The following is a 20,933-nucleotide window of genomic DNA, read 5'->3' as shown; positions in this document are numbered from 1 at the left end:
ATCAAATGGTGAACACAAGAAAGAAACACAAGATACAAAATCCGCAAGAATAGAAAAGAATGGATTTGATAAATTAAATGTGAATTTCTCTAAAACATTAGAGCATATAAATAATTCACATCAATGAGCAATCACGGTTCTTTAATGAGCAATCACGGCTCTTTAATGAGCAATCACGGCTCTTTAACACACCCAACAATTTGAACACCTCTAAACCTTAGAGCACTTTGTGGTTCAATCAATAGATAAAAGATAGCGAACACGAGTGGTTCTACAAATGAGCAACCTGCGGCTCTCTAAACATAAAATATAGCGAACCCCTGTGGTTCTACAATTGAGCAACTTGTTGCTCTCTAAACATAAAAGATAGCGAACCCCTGTGGTTCTACAATTGAGCAACCTACGGCTCTCTAAACATAAAATATAGCGAACCCCTGTGGTTCTACAATTGAGCAACTTGTCCTCGAAACATCAAACTATGTGAACACCTCTAAAATACTAGAGCACATACGTGGTACGTGGTTCAACCAAGCATTTAAAGTTCTTCAAAACATCAACATTTCTAAACATGGCTCATCCTCAGATGCAAACCTTAAACACATAAACATCAATTGCAACTCTATAAAATCAAATTGAAAGAAAGGAGCACCTCAAAATTGAGCACAAATGTGGCTCTGTCAAAATGCAAATTCAATACATCCCAAAGCATGAACATTTGAATGAATGTCACTGCAAACAAACATCAGAACAAACTTGCAATCAATAGACTGAATGAGATAAAACTGAGCACCTCAACCTAAGTTGAGCATATGTATGGCTCACTCCAATAAAGAAACTAACTCACCTGAAATTTGAATTTAAAACAATTGAGCACCTCAACCTAAGTTGAGCATAAAATGGCTCACTCCATTAAAGAAACTAACTCTCCTGAAATTTGAATTTAAAACAACTGAGCACCTCAACCTTAGTTGAGCATAAAAATGGCTCACTCCGATAAACGAAACTAAGTAATAACTCACCACCTCCAGTACCAATACGCAGCAAATATATGAAACACATGAACATGGTAAAAATCACAACATAAATGTACATGCACATTCTTTTCCACAAAGCACATTTCAAACTGCACCATTTAAAAAATTACAATAAAATGAATAAACAAACTCCGGTGAGCGATCTCTCACCCAAGTTCCTTCTCACAATGGCCTTCTTCAAACAAAGTCATGCATAGTCATTTGATGTTCATGGTAACACGAGAGTTAAATCACTGGTGAACTCCCAAACAGACGAAAATTCATGAATGGGTTGTATGTTGACGTTTCCTTTTTACCTTTACATATGCGTGCTTAAAAATATTGGCCCAGAGTTCTTCGATAAAGTGCACAAAGTTAGTAAGCCTCACACCAGGACTCTGTACTTCAACCGCGGAATCTTCAAAAGCTCCGATGACTCTTGGGGCAAATGGCTGCCGATGATGTAATGACGCTACGTTGCGTCGCGTAAGTCGATCTGCGCACGCAACCAGCTGCTCCCCTTTACAGGAAGACGACGGAGAGCTCAGCGTTGTCAAGGTGATGAGGTTGCCACGCTGTGAAATCATTGTAAGTGCACGAGACAGTCGTTTTTTTTTCTTTTCAAAAATTGCTTCAAGAGTTGAAAAATCACCGTGAGGGACCAAAATTCGGCTTCGAAATACCGCCATTGTCGCGCCTTCAAAATAAAACTGCATGTCCTTTTCAGATGTGCTCCATTTATAAATGCAAGCGTTTCTCTCGCAGGGCCCAACACAAAATAAAACAGTATCTCTTTTTTCATGCTGCACATTCGGCTCCCATAAATAATGGCAGACACGTCTTCTTCTTTAAATTTGAAACACATCCAAGTGGATTAAAGTATGCTAGTAGTCACACCGGACAAGCATTGGAGAGAGCATAGTTTTTCATAAACTACTTCTCTCAAAATGGCACACAGAATGCTTGATTTTGCACATATCCCCACACGAATAACGGTGCCTTGCTATGCTAACAATGTTATTAGTCCGTGTTCTTAAACTTGTGACAGTTTCTGACAGCAGTTGAAACTCTGCACTCACAGTTTGTCTTGCTCTGCCTTTCATTAACAGTTAACACACAGCCTTTTTAAATATGCCAGACATCAACGATAAGTTCTCAGGTCAATAATGTCCCAATTATGCAATTACTCCAACACCCTGGGGAAACAGGCTGTCCAGATAATAAAGGACACTGGTGGGGTTAACCAGAGTGCTCTCATTAAATACCTTTTCCTCTTTGGCTTCAAAAAGTTCTCCAGTCGCAGTATTCTCAAATTCTTAGTTGCAGTAATCCAGTCTTTTCTTCACGCATAGGCTCTGTACCTCGTCGCCAAATTTGTAACAAATAAATGTCCTTGATGCAGTAGATGAGAACAGAAATGATTTATTGAAGATATGTTCCAGATCAAGTTGATAGTACAGGAGTATATAAGCCCAATTGTGAAACCCCACCAGGAGCAGATGGATACATGCTCAGCCTAAGATGTAACTGACTCTGCCTTTCAAGCATACACAACTAGAACACTATGTGACATCATAGATGCATGCTGAGCAAGTAATAACAAACACTAAAGAATGACAGGGAAGATGGACAAAAAGATGTAACACAAACTCATCAAATGCTCTAAGTTTCCCCTCCTCTGATTTCTGTAATTGTCCTCACTATTGCCCTGTTTTTCGTGCTCTCACCTTGTGCCTGAGGAATTTGCTAGCTTTATGTCGCCCTCATGGAATTTGGCCCCAACCCACTTGAGTTCTGTTTTCTTCTAATTTGTCCCCGTATACTTGTGAGATATTGCCAACACTTCTAAGAGGGATTATTTGTCTTATGCTTCCCTTCTGCTTTTTGTAGGTCAGGACGCAGGCTTCAAAGCAGAGAATGTCTTGATGAATTTAGGGGTGCATCCTCTTGTATTAATACATCTCTAATTACTGATTTCAAGACTTCTCACATGACTTGCCTGCTTAGGTCTCCTCTATCATTAAGGGTAATATTTTTTGATATCTTTGCTTTCACCATGCTTACCACCACTGGGTCCTGTAGCATGGAGTCACCCATGTGCAATTTAATATTGTATATGGCAGACTAACACCACTTATTTGCCCTCATGAGCTCTTCTTGTGTTATGTTATGTTAAGTTGTATTGCGCAGTTTATCACCCATGTGGGTACCCAAGTGCTGGAGCAGCGATGTAGAATTGACAGAGCTCCTAGTCGAACCACCAGGTGTTCAGCTTCTTGCAGAAAATGAGAAGTGAAGAAGCTGTCCTGATTAGGCCTGGGCGTAGTTCGCAGAGTTTTGCTACGTGGAACTCCGCAAACTTACAAAAAAACTCTGCGAAGTTCCGTGAGTGGCGGATTGCAGTGCGAACTGCAGTTCGTGCTGGTATTCCTGCCACTCGGGTAGAAATTCTACCAGAGCATCAGCTCGCGCACTTACTGTTCGCAATCGCAAACTTACCATTTGTGATCGCGAGCAGAAAAAAAACTCTGCTGCACATCGCGAAGCGTAGTTTTCTGCACTCTGCGAGCTCCGCGAAGTGCAGAAAACTCCGCAAACGGAGCGAAGTTCACTGCCCAGGCCTAGTTCTGATGTGTTGAGAAAGTTAATTCCACTTCTTAGCGGCAATGAAGGAGAAGGCGTGCCCTCCTTACTTGCTTCTGCAGATGAGGGGGATCCGTGCGAGGGTCAGAGAGGTAGATCGTAGTTGTTTGAAATGTTTGTTTAGGTATGCTGGTCCAAGTGTGGTGGAGGGCTTTGTAGGTATGGATGACCAGCTTGAATTGGCAATGTTTCTGGATGGGTAGCCAGTGCAGTTCAGTGAGTTTGGGGAAGTTGTGAGGGCTTCTGGGCTGGGGAAGTTAAGGATGACTCTAGCGGCTGTGTTTTGGATGGTCTAGAGTCTTTGCAAGTCGGCAATTCGACATAGAGCACATTGCCGTCGTTAAACCTGCTGGTTATGAGGGTCTGGTTGACCGTGGGTCTTGTGTGCCTGGGGAGTCATTTGAAAATCTTGCGAAACATTCTGAGGATGAGGTAGCAAGGTGCAGTTACAGAATAAACCTTTATTCATCGTGAGCTTGTTGTCTAGCATGATGCTGAGGTTTCTGGGGTGGTCTGTGGGGGTTGACATGGGACCTAGTTTGGATGGCCACCAGGAGGAGTCCCATAAGTAGCTCTTGTTTCGGAAGACCAGGATGTCCATTTTGTTCGGGTTGAGTTTAAGGCAGTTCTCTCTCATCCAGTTGGCCACATTGGTCCTGCAGGAGGTGGTTAGTCCTGGTGGTGTTGTTTGTATCAGTGATGGAGAGGATGAACAGTGTTGTTGGCGTAGGAGATTATGTTGATGCTGTGTGCTCTTATGATGCTGGCAAGGGGTGCCATTTACACGTTGAACAGGGTTGAGCTGTGGCAGGAGCCTTGAAGGGCTCCGCAGACGAGCTTCTTGTATTCAGAGCTTAAAGAGAGTAGTGTGATTCGTTGAGTTCGTTTGGAGAGGAAGGAGGCCATCCATCTCAAGCAAACTGAAGAGAGGTGTGTGAGGCTACTATAAATTATTTTAAAAGTGCCCATGGTCTCTTGCCACCCTATTGTATAACACCTTTGACTTATGTTCAGTTCCTGTGATTCTGTGGAAATCCAGGGAGGCAGTGTGACCGAACATGAAGGTATGATCAGTTTAGTTTTACACTGGTGTGACATCTCAGCAGGTGAATCATGCCACAGCTGCTTTTTTGCTTACTGTTCATAAATGGGAAGCATTCTGACAACTCTCTGTAATGGTTGATTTCCAAATGACCGTGTAATGTTCTGTTTTCATAATTGTGCTTTTGACATCCTACAAGTAACTGCAGGTTTCTTATTGACGAAACTGCAACTTTGACTGATTTTTAAATGATTCTGAAGATGCTTTTACAATGTGCTGGGCACAACACTGTTCCTTAGAAACAAACTAGCAATGCTTCTTCTCATACAGGTTTGTTCCTTTTCAGGTTTATAAAATGGCAATAATTTTACCCTTGAGATCATGTCGCACGAATGTATTCTCATACTTTATTCTGCAACTGCTAAATGCCCTATTTTGATGCTTGAAATCTTCAGCCAGATCTAGCTTTTCAGCAAAAAGAGACTTGTAAAACATATGGAGAAAGAGAAAAGCAAAACTGCAAGTGCCTGCAGCAAATTGCATTTGATTGAAACACTATCACTGGCTAAAGGTTTTGCCCGAATCATTGCTAAAGCAAGCTTCTCTTTAATGCATTTAGAAATTCTGGTGAGGAACTGCTTTTAACTTTATTTGGTTGCATTCTTAATTGTTTCAGGATGAAGAAAATTAGTGGCGGATCAGTGGTTGAAATGCAGGGCGATGAGATGACAAGAGTGATTTGGGATCTTATTAAGGAGAAGCTCATTATTCCCTATGTAGACTTGGACCTGCACAGGTAAATGACAATTGATGGAAGTTCACATAGATTCACATAAAGTGGTCAAGAAATGAACCTTTGCGGAAACAACAATGTTTATATTGCATTCTACAACTGTGAGAAGGTGGCTCCATATATACTGGACAATAAGGCAGGACAGTGTGTATAGAGTCCACAAACCCCAAAGGTTTAACAGAGGTTAAAGTCAGAACTGACCTTACTCTCCAAAGTGGTAGCTTGGTCGAGCAGTAAGGCAGTACCAGAGGACAGTGTAAAGCATTTGTTGCACACACTCCGTCAACAAAAGGTTTCACACACTCAAGAACTGAACTCCAGGCCAATTGTTATTATATCCTTAGATATAGTTGTTTTATTTTTAGAACCAACAGTTGTAAAAATATACTTTTCGAGATACGAGTACTCTCAGGAAAATACTTTGCAGAGGAGCAATAAGTTTATACACACAATAATCACAGGTTAGCTAATGGCACAACAGTTCCTCAACACACTCTAGCATTGAGCTCAATGGTTTTCATAGGAAAGTACAGTTGTTTACTTTATGGATTACTTTGGTAGTTCCAGGACTAGATCTTGGATTCAGTCCTGGGGTCTAAGCTGAAACCAGATTAGCAAAAACTTTTTGGTTATAGTGATGATTCTTCTTGAATATAAAGCTGTTTAAAAGTTCACACTTAAAAGCTTTTCGAGGTGATTCTCACAATGTTATTCAATGGGAGGAAATTCAGGTTACAGGTAAAGTACGATCGCATTACTTTTGTAACCCAGCACTAGTCTCCTAGGGCCAGCACTGGGGGCTTAACTCAAAACCGGTAGGTAATTGCGTTTCAGTATGTCGTACGATTTTTAAAGAATATTTGCAGTTTTCAAAAGTAGGCACTTAGAAGAAATTTCATAGAAAAGCAGACAATGGGTTCCTATGGAGAAAATACAGTTTACTAGTAAACCCGCTAGGGATTACTTTTGCGGTTCAGTACTGGGCTGACAGGTACAGTACTGGCTTCTCCCCTGATCACAGGTGAGTACTTTCGGATTCGGACTTTGGCTGATTTCATAGGAATATTTTCAGTTTTCAAAACTTCACACTTAGAAGATTTTCGAGTAAAGATGGGTCAATGTTATCCAATGGCAGGTAAGTGAATTACTGGTTTCCAGGTGAGTACTCTGTTGATGAAGTCAATGTTCTGGGCATAGACTCAGGGGTACCCAAGGGTCAGGTAGGTACAGTTAGTTCACCCTCAGCGGCACAGGGGCGGCCGGGTGCAGAGGTAGTTAGGCCCAATGATATCCAGTGAGGGAAAGGGGGCCTTCGGTTGGTGTCTGCTGCCTCGCAGGCCACGCGGTTGTGGGAGCTGTGCTCCTGGTCACATGCTCAGGGCAAGGGGGGAAGTAAGTTAGGACAGAGAGGTCGCAGCCAGCGGCACTCGGGCGGCTGGGTGCAGGGGGCTTTTGAGCCGTCGGGCGCTCAATGTTATCCAATGAGGATCTTGCAAAAGGGAGAAAGGCTGCAGGCTCGGGGACAGAGACTCTCCAGGGGCGACCAGCACTTCGAGGGGTACGTTGGGCTCTTGGAGCACAGGTAGGTACCCCAAAGGGAGGCACAGGGGGCTGGAGGGCACTGGGTGCAGGGGTGTCTTTGGGTGTCGGAAAAGCTTACCCTCGGCTGGTCGCGGTTGGGGTGGCCCTGGTTCCGAGTCTGCAGGCGTCGGCTGGTTCGTCGAGGAGGGTCTTTGGGCACTGGACTCCCCGGGGGGACGGCCTCGTGGTCTTGGTTCGGGTTGGCACGGCCCGGGCTCGGCTGGTGCAGAGTGGGCTGGTCCGGAGCTTCCTGGCTGGCACCACGTGGGCTGTTGCAGCAGAGCCTCTGCTAGAGGGAGTCCCAATCGTCGAGAGGGTCACGGCAGGCAGGTCCTCTGGGTGTCCTAAGGTCATTGTCCGTCGAGGTCGCCTGGTTCAGGCAGGAGCAGGTTCCAGGATCAACAGGCCGGTAGGGCAGGGGCCAAGTCAGTTGGTGTTGTCCTGTTGTTAGCAGCTGTGCGGCGGGTCTTCTTTATCTTCTTGCTTCTTTTTTCTATCGGGATCTGAGCAAGGAGGGTTCAGGGAGCCCCTAAATACTGAATTTAGGGGCGTTACAGGTAGGGGAAGGACCGGGACCAATGGGTCCCTGTCCCAGGGTGAGTACACCCCTGACCTGCTCCTCTCCTGTGGGAGGGGGGCAGTAGCCTAGCTGGGATTGGGTAGGGCTCCCCATCTACAAGATGGCCGGGGCCCGGGGTCGTGCTTCACCTCGCCTCTTCCACCTGAGGGGTGGAGTTGGCACACCCCCCTTCCTGACGTGGTTTTTCCCGCCAGTCTTCCTGCCAAAGTGGGGGGTAGGACTGGTGGGGGGCTGGTTGCTGGGTACAGCAAATGGTCTGGAGAAGCTCTCAGAGGCGGTATGCCTTTAAAGCTTCCCCCTGTCCATCCTGGGGGAGGAGACATAACACCTCGCCCAGGATGTGCTTTGTTGCAGACCCAGGAGAGCGGGGGGCTCTCCACCCAGGGGTCCAGCAACATGTCTGCTGTGTGGCAGCCTCTGCAGCCACTCAGCCCAGACGTGGATTGTAGGTTCTGGTTTTGGAGGGCGTCTCTAAGATGCCCTCTCGTGCATGTTACATTAAATCCCACACTGGCATCAGTGCGGGTTTAATGTGCTGAGAAGTTTGATACCAAACTTGTCAGTCTCCAGTGTAGCCATTATGGTGCTGTGGGGTTCGTAATGACAACCTCCCAGCACCATATACTCTTAATGGCATCACTGCACTTACAGTGCCCAGGAATGGCCCTGGGTACTGTAGGGGCACAGGGCTCATGCACCCGTGCCCTCACCTCTGGCATAGGGCACCCAGCTCGAGGGGTGACTGAGGTATGCCAGGGCAGTGGGTTCTGTGGGCAGGGCACACAGGGATGTGTGCCCTGTCGACTCTGGTTTTGGTTCTGTACTTAGGCACTCATCCTGCCAAGGCAATGTGTGGGTGCCAGGGTACAGGGCCCCTGAGGATGGCACAATCAGTGCTGCAGTCCTCAGGGGTCTTCTCTGGTCACCATGCCCTGGGTACCTAGGGTACCATTTACTAGGGGCTGACAGGTGGCCAGAGATTCAATTGGGTATTTCGTTTCTGTACAGTTTTAGGGAAGGAACACAGGCCCTGGGTACCTGATTGGCAGGGACCCAGGGCACACTCTGTCAAAGCACATCAGCAGTTCAGAAAAAAAGTGGGGGCATACCAAGGCAAGAAAGATGGCACTTTCTCACAACAACCATCTGTAGTAATGAGTGTGGAGCCCTGCCACCACACAAAATAATCTCCTCATGAGCTTTCTTACATTGAGAATATATCATAAAGCGTAGCAGTGCCAGGGCTGCCATATTTACAAACTCATTTGACAAAAGTATTTGTATATTACTGCTTTGTTCAAAGGATCTCTTGCTTACCATGACTGTCATTACATTCCACATTTATTGTTTTCTCGTACTCTGTGGATATTCAAGTGATTTTCATATTGGTGTTTCAAGGTGAAATCTGTATTCTGGGAGGTAATTTTAAAGGCACATTACATCTCTTCAATACCCCCTTATGTAGGACAACTTTAGGCTCAACCATGTTTTATTTTGTTTTATAAAAGAAAAAACACATTCCATTGCCTACAAAAATGTTGATGGCAATGAGGTAAAGTATGTTACCCACAAAATCTAAACGCTTTCCCTCCACCACCCCTATACACCGGTGCATATGCCATATAAAAATAATTTAGGGCTGGCTTACAGTCATATGCAGCAGACAATACCATTTGCAGTAATAGGTGTCTGCTGGTGACTGACTACCCTCCAGTGTTTCAACAAGCCAGAACTCAGAGGTAATGGCTGGCATCAAGCATAGAACCCTAAGATACCAGAGGCATCTTTGCTTATGCTGTTCCATGGCTTGGAAGTTTTTAAGAAGGAGAGCTAGTGTATGGCAAATGCCTTGAGCCAAGGGGAGAGGAGCTGGCCTAACGGCTAAGGCGCTCTACCTCGGACCTGGGGATCTGGGTTCGAGTCTCTGTAACGACGCCAAAACCTCCTGTGATTCTGGGCAAATCACTTAATCTCCCCGTGCCTAAAACAAAAAACAAAAAAAAGTGTGTCCTCATGTAAAAAACGTAACTTGTGCATTGTAAAGCGCTCTGATACCTGATTCGGTTCGGGTCTAGTTCGCGCTATATAAAACTCCACAAAACAAAAAAAAAAAAAATGTGTGGCAGAGTAAGTAACCTACCAACAGTATCCCAAAACCACAGCATCCACTATTTCATGTTAAAACCTGCCAGTTCTTGCCAAGAATGTCCTGAGTCGCTGATAGCAGATCTGGAGCCATTTGCTTGCTGGCCTGTGATTTCAATGATCGTTTTCTGGGAAAGGGCAGACCCGAGAGAAGCATTCCCAGATCATGTGGAATATGTTTTAAATTGGTGTCCTTTGTCTTTATTTATTTGAGTTTTATATATCGCTGGCTAGACCTAAAGGTAACAGAGTGGTTTACATGTTTAGGAAATAGGTTCCCAACAAATACATGACAACAGCCAAATGGGAATCACAGGCGGTCATATAGAAAAAATGTAGGATAACAGAGCATTAAAGTAAACACAGTGAGAGCTCAGTAATATATATCAATTAAGCAATTGGGTAATAGAGAAGAAGGATAGAGTTTGAGTCGGCATAGTCAAATTGTCCGGGAACTTCCGACAGGAATTGTCCAAAAGAGTTGGTTCTTTAGGGGGTGCAAGTCGTTACATGATCTAGTTGAAGTAGTTGTTGAGTAACAGAGATCTGAGGTCCTGTTTGAAACAAGAAAAGTAAGGTGTGCAGCACAGGTCCTCAGGGAGTGAGTTCCAGATCTTGGGGATATTTCCGGAGAAGGAGCGGGTCTTTGATAAAAACATTTTAAAAGTTATGGGGTTATGAGAAGGAGTGAGTTGGAGCTTCTCAGAGCCGACTTTTTCTTGCTCATGATTATTTAGATTCTAGATATTTGGGTTTTTTAGTATGTAGGGCTTTGTGTGTGATACATGCTGTCTTGTCGATGTACGTCCCTTTGATGGGAAGTGAATTGAGTCTTTTGAGAGCTGGAGAGATGTGGTCAAACCGTTTGGCTCCTGTGACAAGTCTGGCAATCGCATTGAGTATTGTAGTTAGGGGCTGAAGGCGGCTTGTCGGCGTTCCTGTCAGCGGTACAAAAGGGGGTGGTGATGGACAGAGCATCTGAACCAATCAAACACTCGCACCCAGTCAACAGATCTGGGTTTAATCCATCACCGTTCTTTAGCCCACTTTGCCACCCCAGTTCAGACATGGCCATATGCAAATCAGCCTGACCCTGTGCCTCATGGGAACAGTCCAGCCCGAACTGCCAAGCCATGCCTTCCCTGGACCGTAAACAAGCTTCCTAGGACCGGTTTCTGGCATTTCAGCCGTCTTCAGCCAGGCTTGCTTGAATCCAGTAGCAAAGTGAGCAAGGGACTCATGTCTGAGCATACCCTGAACTGGGGTGGCAGAGTGGGCTAAAGAACGGTGATGGTTTAAACCCAGATCTGTTGACTGGGTGTGAGTGTTTGATTGGTTCAGATGCTCCGTCCATCACCACCCCCTTTTGTACCGCTTTATTCGCCATAAGTTGGCAGGGTATGCTCAGACTTGAGTGCCTCGTTGTTGAGGTCAAGGTTGATCCAGGATCTGGATTGGATTTTTCTCTATCTCTTTAGTTTGAGTGGCTCAACCTGGTTAAGAACATCAGTCATTGATGAGCTGCAGTAAGTTCATCAACAGTTTAAGGGAGGGACTGCAAATGCAGGCTCTCATTTATCCTGGATTCTAGCTACATTTGTGGGACATGTTTGATATTGCTAGACCAGTGCAAGGGTTTGCAGGGTGGTGCTGGGAAGGATGTGCTGTGTAGATTGAATAAAATTTGATGGTGGTCCGACCAATCAGTCGGCAGGATGGATTGAATAGAAACAAGCTTATCTTTAGTAATACTTGCATCCAGGGTCGAGTCTTTATTGTGGGTTAGTTCATTGCAGAGTTGCTTGAGCTTGTTTATTTCCAGTAGGTTAATAAGGCTGTATAAGCTGGGGTCATCTATGTCGTTCCAGTGCAGTTTGAAGCTGCCCAGTAGCACATCATTGGAGCAAATTAGTGAGAGTTGAGTTAGAAAATCTGTCCTGTATCTACCTAATTTCGGCTAGTGCCACTAAAGATGGATCAGAGTTCCTGTGACCCCAAAGCCCCTCAAATAGGCTGCCAACTTCGTGAAGTTTTCAAGAGTTTAGTTTTTCTGGGGAGCGGTACCAGTTTAGAACATTTTTTGTAGAGATTCTCTCCCCTTCACATTACAAACAGGTCTATCTCCATAAGCAAACTCCCACTCTTTCCAGAAAGTTTCCTGTTGAGTTCTGTATTTTTAGGTCTCGGCCTAGAGACGCGCGAAGCGCGTTCTCGGCAGAGAACTATTGCAATTGTGTCAGCCGCCAAAAGGAGACAAGAGCTGGGCACGCGCCCAGCATTCCTAATGGGAGAGGGAGCGACAAGTGCTGGCCACGGGCAGATTTAGTCGCACGCACGCTCACGGCGCCAGCGTCCCCGCCGCGCGCCGATGACTGCTTTCTTCCTGGTTTCACTTGGATATTGATCTGGGTGAAGCAGTATGTTATACATGTCTTGGTTCCCATCCTTCATCCAGTGCTCGAGGATCTTAACCTCGTGGGTCACTCTAGTCTCGATTGATGGCTGAAAGTCCCTGTGCCTAACCAGGGAGTAGCAGTAACATTCAAACTTAAGTAGTTCTCAAACATTTTGATTCTTTCCTCCTGGAAGAGAGAACTTTATCCATTGAGCATGTCTTGTGTGGGCTGAGCACATGGAGGCCAGTTTTGAAAGGCCAGTGCCGCCCCTGCTGCCTCTGTCACATTCCTGAGCTCTGCAACATTAATTGTGGCAACCATGGGGAGAGAGAGAAAGAGAGGATGGTAGAGAGAAAGCAATTGGAGAAAGAGAGAGAGAGAGAGAGAAGACAGTGTAGATGTGGCATAAGGGAAATTGCTTGAGGTGAAAATGATTTATTTTGTTTTATCTGATAGAGACATCTAGCTGCAAATTCCTTACTTTAGAATATCCCAGGCATCAGGCTGGATCCTGAAACTTTTGCTCGAGCAATATCCTTGCACGCTGGTAAGTGGTATCTGTCAGCTCCAGGTGACGTTGTCGGGATCGTCCGCACCAGAAGTGGCATTGGCTTCACCACCTAGTGCAAATCTGTGAACAGAGCTACCCTCTGGCATGTTTTAACAGTCTTTTTTATGACGTTATGTCAACGATTTTTGAGGTGTAGGTTTTCCTTCGATATCGAACATTCAAACTGTTCGATGCCTGCCACCGTGCCCTGTAGGTGACCGTTCCACACTTAGTTTGTCTCTAGTGCAGCACGACCACGAGACCGTGTCGTGCTCGGACTGCTGGGCCATGTCTCTGAAACATTTGAGGGAGTGGTCCCTAAAGCTGCTTACGGCTTGGCGTACTACTCCATATCGCTCACCCCAGAAGTCTTGTTCCCGTTTGAGATGAAAGTACTAAATCCTCGTTTCCCCACTCAAAGTTGTTGCGGCGGTCAGGTAAGAGGCATAAGTAACACAAGAAATTGAAGTATGCTTCCTCTTCTCTCTGTCCATCGGCCACGTGATGGAAGAACTGCTACGCTCAAGGCCTCATTCTATGGAACCTGCACCTGGGTCAGTCTCTACAGTTCCAGGAGCCAGATGACGCCCACCCAGCTTAAAGACTTCTATGACACCATGTACCTCATGTTTGAGCGGCCTGACCTTGCACTCCAAGCACACTTTTGGGCCTCAGAGGCTCAGAATGGGCTTCATTGGATTCCACGCCGATGGCCCCTAATGGATCTGGTGGTGGATCCGGACCGGCAGCAGTCGTACCCCTGCAACCTTCCCTGGTGCCAGCCCCCGCCGCTGAGACTCCCAGTCTCTAGGGTTTGTGTGTGCATTGTGCGCCATGTGCTAGAAAACGGGCCCCTTGTTTTTCTGTTGATAGTACACTGTGTGCTGTGACAGCAGGGCGTAATTTCCCTAGGGCGTAATTTCCCCTAGTGCAACAAGTGCAGTGACACCAGGTCCCAGACGCCGAAGTGTCGCATTGAACCCTTATTGTTTTATGGTGTAATTCAAAAAGCAGCCACGTGGGCCCATGGCTACAATACTGTGACAGCAACCGCTGGCGGGCTCCTCGGTTATGAACTAAATAATGGACACCAGATAAAGAATGATTGGGCCTGTAGTGTGCAGCAAAGAATTGAAACCTGAATGTTGCCTGTGAATCCACACCACAGAAACTCCTCTGTGAACTTCTCTTCTCCATTTAAATTCTTTCGTTGAGCCTGATTGGTTAGCACCACAAACATACACTGTACTGATGGTACATCAGAAGCTGTACGTACACATGAGTGTTTTTCAGAAACTTGGTAACTAGAAGCAGGGTGAGAATAGGGGAGTGGGTGGCGAGGTAGGGCAAAAAAACTAATTTTTTACATGAGTTCCTAATTACATTGTTTTTTTTCCTTTCAATTGCCTTTTGGAAAATGTGATTTTAAAAAAAAAAACGACCGGAATACATTGTGGTTCACGCTGTAAATTCCTCTTTGTGCAATCACCTTAGCATACTAGAAAACAATTTAATTTAACATGTACATAACATTAGTAATGGACCACTTTAATGTCGGGAAGGGTTTAGGCTGAGGAGAGAGTCCCATATTTCACTGACACAGAGATATGTACACTTGTGCAAGGCTGTCTGCTGCCAAACCTGCTTATTGTCTGATAAACCCAACATGGTCATTCCCTTTACCTACCCCAGCCCACCGTTAAATCCCTCCTTTTACTGCCTAACTAACAAGCCCTGGTCTGGATCCCTTTTATGCTTATTGTATTGAATTGCAGTTATTAATAATATTAAAGTTAGCAAAATGCTTCAGGTCACCTGGGTCCTCATACTCCAGTGCTGTTTGCCCTTGTCTAAATCAGTGTAATCTAGTGCTTTAGGCTAATTGTAATGAACTAGGACTACAACTCCCATAATGCTATGCATTAAATAACTGCTTAAGACTGGTGCCCCTAATGACTTGAATCAATCTGTAACTTTAAATATTGCAAAGTTTCTTATTCAATTGAAATATATTATAATGTTGTTTCCCTTTGCCTGTAAGAACTCCTCAAGCGCTTGGACAACATTAGGAGTTATCGCTTCATGTGATACTTGGGAAAAGAAAATACATTGCAGTTCTTAGTATGTGGAAACAGCTGCCCTGCTTAAGCTCCACTCATTGTACAGAAGTAAAATCTTGTTATACTGCTAGTGGCTCACTGCATGACAGTTTGTGACGCCTGAGCGGGTAATTGAATATACAGCTCGCATAGGCGCATGGAGGCAAACACTCAAGGCAAAGTGGAATGCACGTTGGTTTTTACGTGAAGTAACAGTAGATTTTGTAGGATAATGTGCTGCGTGGCTAAATACTTGGAGGTGAGACTTATTGGCATGCTAATGCTTGTTTATCAACTGCTATCAAATTAGGCAGGGAACTTCACCATTTGGACCGATTATTTTCACATTCTTCTCTCGGCTTGCGATGGGAGCGGCATGCACCCTAAATTATCCATACTTCGGTGGGGCGGAATCTCTTATGTGGCACACTGGCTAACAAAAACATTGTGACCTAACCCATGCCTTAAAAATGGTGCACATCCCTGGTCTAAATAGTGAAGGTTTCATTCAGTGCTTAGTTTGTGCTGGTAGTGGCAGGTGGTGGTCACTGGCACTCCTACTCTGTGACTGAGATTTATTTTCTATTACCATACATGACATTGAGCAAGAGAGAGAAATGCAGAAAAGGGAGAAAGAAGGGGGGAAATAAATGAAAACATTCACCTGGAGTGAAAGCAAGCATGAAAATTAACCTGCACGAGTGAGATAAAGAAACAGGAGGTAAAGGGTGGTTGAAAAAGAGATTTGAGGTGGAGTCAAGACTAGGCAGCCATGGTGTTTAGCAATCTTGGCATTCTTCAGCACTTGCTGAGCCCATTAAGAAGAGCGTTGAGCCCAGCTCTTTCTATTTTACAAATTAAGAACTGCACAGGGTGAATGAAAAATGTCCTAGTAATCATGAATGAAAGTTTCAATTCTGTTAAGGACACGGAGGCAAGTATTATGCTCTACTTTCGTCATTCCTTATCCAGCAGCCTTCTACAAACTATATACAGAAAACTATCTTCCCCATGGTGCACAGGGAACAGGATAACGACAAACAACCAATGAACAGTCCAGGAAGTCCACAAAGGCAAACGTCGCCTGAATAGCTTCCTCTTTCTCGACTGCAACAGGTTTCTTTGGAACAATCAGAACACGAAGAATTATTCTGAACATTCCTGTCTTGAACAAGGTAAAGGCACTAGGTACAGCAACCAACATGATGCTAATATCAAGTTAACAAGACATATAGCACAAGTGAAACATAACATTTGTTCCGAAAGGGATAAATAAACCAATACTTATGCCATACGAAGATTGTTGTCTGTGACAAAGCTTCAGTACCCTATCACCAACTGGGTCAGGAACAACCAGAGTCACAGGAACCTTGGGTGGAAATAATCCTCGCCTCCATATCCTTAATAGAATTGAAACTTTCCTTCATGATTACTAGGATATTTTTCATTCTATGTCAGGACCGGAGGTGAGGATTATTCTTGTTCAATCTCATTCACCACCAGTGATGCCATATCAACAATTGGCTTAAAATAGAACCTTTTAAACATGGAGTCTGAAGACCAGTCTGCTGCCTTGATAATGTCCTCGAGGTGAGCCCCAAGGGAAAGAAAGTGAAAGCTTTAGAAGCCATCACCCCTTCGACAGAGTGGGCGGCAAACTGCGAGACGTCAATTCCCGCTTCTTGCATGACCCAACTGATCAAATGAGCTATGGTGTTAGGAGTAATCACGTTGAAAGGTTTCCTGAGGGATATTAAAAGTTGACGTTCACCTGGTGGACAAAGCTCCTCTGTAATATTCTTATATGGCTTGAGGCAACGGACCATACAGTTAAGGAGATTTGTCAATAGCACGATAGGAGACCACCCTGGAGCTAGATGTGGTGCCCCGGGAGATATGGAATGTTGACCCCATGCGGAGTAAAGACCCTTCACAAAATATCCAAAGCCTGCACATCTGTCACTCTCCTCCATGACACAAGGCACAAAAGCATGGTGAGTTTCTCTGGCAATTCCTTCCGCAACAAATGCTTATTGTGCTGCCAAGATCGAAAAAGGTGTAAGACCTTGTTAACATCCCATAAGGTGGAATATCAAGTCTCCAGAGGGAATGTCAGACAAACCCTTCTAATTACCTTACAGACCATCGGATGTTCTCCCTCCCTGGCTCCCTGTACCTGGACATGACCAGCAGAAACTGCTGACATTTAAGAATTGACCGTACAGCATGCCAATCCTTGAGACGCTAAGGAGGCCAGGAAGTTCACTACAACGACTACTTTGCATCCTATGGGATTCTGGGTGTTTCTAAGACATCAACCAACCCATCTGGCCCATGCCGACCTGTAACGCTTGTTGGTGCCGTCAGCCCAAACTGCTGCAAATAATCTTTCCGCTTCCTGTGAAAAGCCAGGGGGTATCCAGTGGAGCCAGAAATCCACCAGGCAATGAGAGGCATTCATCCTTGGAGGACTAATGGCTGGCAATTGACTTGGGGATCCCACAGAATAATCGGACAAGGGGTTGAAAGATTGGAGAATCCAAGGAAAGTTCCAGAAGAACTGGAAACCATTCTTGAGACCACCAATAGGGTGTGATCACAACACAGGCTGAGAGCCTCATAAACATGGCGAATGTTGGGACGGCGTAGCCTGTCTCCAGAGACTAATCCTGGAAAAAGGCGCCTGTGGCTGTTGCCAGAGGGTCTGGTTTCCAACTGAAATAACTGGGAAGTTGATGGTCCAGACAAGATGCAAAGAGAGGAAGGGCCCTAAAGGGCATTCAACCTCTGGAAAATCAAGTGGTGCAGTTGCCACGAACTCATGTCTGACCATACATTGGACACTCCTGGGAGGTACTCCACTGTCACTGAGATATTGTGTGGCAGGCAGAAGATCCAAATTCCTTGGCGAGGTCTGCCCAGACTTTGGACTTGGTACCCCCAAGATGGTTTATTTAGCGTACCGCTGACACATCGTCCATTTTGAGGAGTACGCTGCAGGCTACCCTGAGCTGCGTCCAACATATTACTGCAAATTACCCCTCCCCCCCCCATGAGTTCTAGGCAGTTGATGTCGAGTTCCTGCTCTTCTGTGGACCATTTTCCTCCTGTAAAGAAGTCCCGACAGTGTGCTCCTCAACTGGACTTGCTAGTGTCAGATTCAATCACGATGTGCCGTTGTGAACCAGATAGGGCTCAACCGTTTCATGCCTCCATGTGATCCAGGCACCACCTCATTTCCACCTTCACCTTGTCCTTCAGAGGTATCTGTGCAGAGTGCTGAAGGCCCTGCCAGAGATGGAAAGCTTTGAGACACTGGAGGGATCTGTAGTGAAGGGGACCTAGAAATATCGCCGGTATGGATGACGACAGATGCCCTACCTTTCTGGCTACCTGCTGGAGAGAAGCAATGGATTTGGCCAATATTCTCTTCAGTTGCCTGCTAATCTTCACTACTTTCCAAGAGGGAAGGCTTAATGTCCTTGACACCGAGTCTATGACAAACCAGAGAAAGGTTGTCTGTTTGGCCGGAACTAGCAAAGATTTTCATTTGTTGACTATGAACCCCAGACTGTGCATAAAGTCGACCATCGCCTGCAACTGCTCAATCAGCCATGATGGGCATTGGTCCAAAAGAAAAAGATCATCCAGATAGATTATGAGGCGAAGGCCCAGAGCCCTCCCAGTCTCCACAACTGGCTTGAGGACCTTGGTGAAACACCAGGAAGCTGAAGATAGTCCGAAAGGCAGAGTTGTAAACTCGTAATCCTTGTCTCTCCGTGAGAACTGAAGGTAACGGCAGCGCATGGGAAAAATGGGGCCTGCCAACTACTCGTCTTTTAGGTCCAAATGAACCATCCAGTCATTGGAACGAAGGACATCACGCAGCTGATGGATACCTTTCATTTTGAAGTGGTAGTAAACCAACCACCCGTTGAACACTCAGATTAATCACCGGGCACTGACCACCATCTGCCTTGTCCACCAATAAAGTACTGCTGAGGGACCCTTGCGGGTGGAAGTAGGTTTGGTAAATCGTACCTTTTTGCAGAAAATCAGTCACCTCCTGATCTATGAGGGTGGCCAGATCCTCTGTGAAAACCAATGGATGTGGGCGGGATTCTTGAATTGGGTCCTGTAAAATTCTATATGAAAGCCTTTGATGGTCTGAAGAACCCATGCATCTGAAATAATTTGCCCCAAATTTTGCTTGAACAGCGCTAACTGGCCTTCCACCTTCATTTGGGGAGAAGAGAAAACGCTCACCTGTGGAGGTTTGGAACTGCCTCCTGGAGGCATCTCTGGCCCCGCGGCCACGGTGACCTCTTTGCATCTGGAAGAACTCTCCTTGCTTCGCTTGGTCCTGGGTCTTCATGAATCCTCTCCCAGCGTGTAAAAAACGCCCTCTACCACGTACGGCCCCAACAAAAATTCGTGGATGGAAGGTTTTGTTTATGGAAGCCGGCGCCTTGTCCAAGGAGGTGAACGTGGCTACAAACTTACTCAGCTTTTTAAAAAATGGCTCTCCAAAGAGCCCAACTTGAGCCAACGCATCTGCCTCAGATGAAGCCAGATCCCACAATTTGGGGTCTACTTTTAAGAGGAAAGAGCGACATCTCTCCGTTGAGAGCGCAATTCGCATTTCCCCCAAGAATGACAGCACCTTGGTCCCAGCTTGAGATTCTTTCTGGGGAAAGGGGAGTACTTGAGGCCCTGGCCTCCTCTGCAAGTTCCAAAATCTTAGTGATGGGCCTGCATATGTCCAATAATTTGTCCTGGCAGGATTTCTAGGATCTACCAATGCCCTTCTTTGGGTCCCTAATATATTTTTGCAAGAAGGTGGCCATTCTTGAATCAAACTCTGGTGTTGCTGCCACCTTTCCGGTAGGAAGGGGCAAGGGCACTCCGCTCTGAAGCACGCTCTGACCTCCTTCTCAAGGGTCTTTCTAAAGCGCCCTGCTACAAATATGGAAACCTTACCGGAAGGGGTCCATTTTGACAGGCGGAGATGCAATAGATCCTCAGGAACCAACACATCAAAGGCGTCCTCTGGGTAATTTACCGACTCTGCAGAGTCCGTAATCAATGAGGGACGCCAGGAACGGGAAGTACCGGCCTCATCATTTGACCTGCCATTGGAGTCATCCTCTTCCACAGTCAGGAAATGGGGGTGGGGGGGATAAATCGCCCATGTCTGCTTGTGCGTCAGGCACATCTGAAGTGGGAGGAGCAAGGAAAGCCTTTTTAAGGTGCTTGAAAGCCCCCAAATCCATTCCCGAATCATTTCTGTACTTAGGGCCCCGCCTAATGAAGGGAAGAGGCACCATAATAGGCTGCGGGTTCTGGTATGCATAGGCCATCCCCATAAGGCAGCGCTCAAAGGGTCCCATGGCTGCTACCACTATATGAAAGAAACGGGTTACTGTTAGATTCCTTACCTTGGAATATCCTCAGGCGTCAGACTGGATCCAGAAGGTTTTGCGTAGCAGTACCCTTGCGCGTCAGTAGGCGTCGTCTGCAGCTCCGCGTCTGTCGGCGGCGCCGGGATGACGTTGTCGGAGTACTTAGACGCCATCCTCGCGCGCTGACGTCCGTTCTTTTTTCCGCGCCAACAAGCGCAGATCTGGAAAAAGCAGTACTCCTTAGTCACTTTTTGACTAACTTTTCGATCTTTTTGATCCTGTTTCGAGTCGTAAGATTATCAGTGCCGGTAGGGATGCCTGGGTTCAAACCCTGTGCCGATTGCAGCTGACTGATGTCGGTTACCAACCCCCATCGCCGGTACCTGTATTGCTTTGGGGCCTACCATGACGACAAGTCGTGCCCTGACTGCCGGGCCTTGACGTCGAAGGCTAGGCGGGAGCGGTCCCGTAAGCGCCTCGAGCTCCGGCAGTCGGCCCCGCGCCGTTAACGGTCCTGGTCGATCTCCATCGCGGGGCCACAGTCATCGAAGCTCGGCGAGTTGACACCATTCGTCGGGCTCCAAGTCCTCAGGTAAGAGGCACAAGAAGTCGAAGAGACGACATCGCTCTTCCGACTCCCTCCGACACTCGCGCGATGTGGCCGGGGCCAACGCGGCTCAGCCGGAGCC

General features: G+C 46.2%; 1 protein-coding gene across 2 annotated transcripts in view; it reads left to right on the top strand.

The window, feature by feature from the left end:
• The window catches only part of IDH1 (isocitrate dehydrogenase (NADP(+)) 1), a 345,768-nt gene that overhangs the window by 13,053 nt on the left and 311,782 nt on the right, over nucleotides 1-20,933 (top strand). For both annotated transcript variants that reach the window (XM_078680349.1, XM_078680350.1), the window contains exon 2: nucleotides 5,375-5,494. In XM_078680349.1, the coding sequence (XP_078536475.1) occupies nucleotides 5,376-5,494 (119 nt within the window). In that variant the 5' untranslated portion in view covers nucleotide 5,375. The remainder of the gene's footprint in view (nucleotides 1-5,374; nucleotides 5,495-20,933) is intronic.

Source organism: Lissotriton helveticus, chromosome 3_1 (genome assembly GCF_964261635.1).
Source record: "Lissotriton helveticus chromosome 3_1, aLisHel1.1, whole genome shotgun sequence".
Taxonomy (NCBI): Eukaryota; Metazoa; Chordata; class Amphibia; order Caudata; family Salamandridae; genus Lissotriton; species Lissotriton helveticus.
This window is presented reverse-complemented; position numbering and strand designations above follow the sequence as displayed.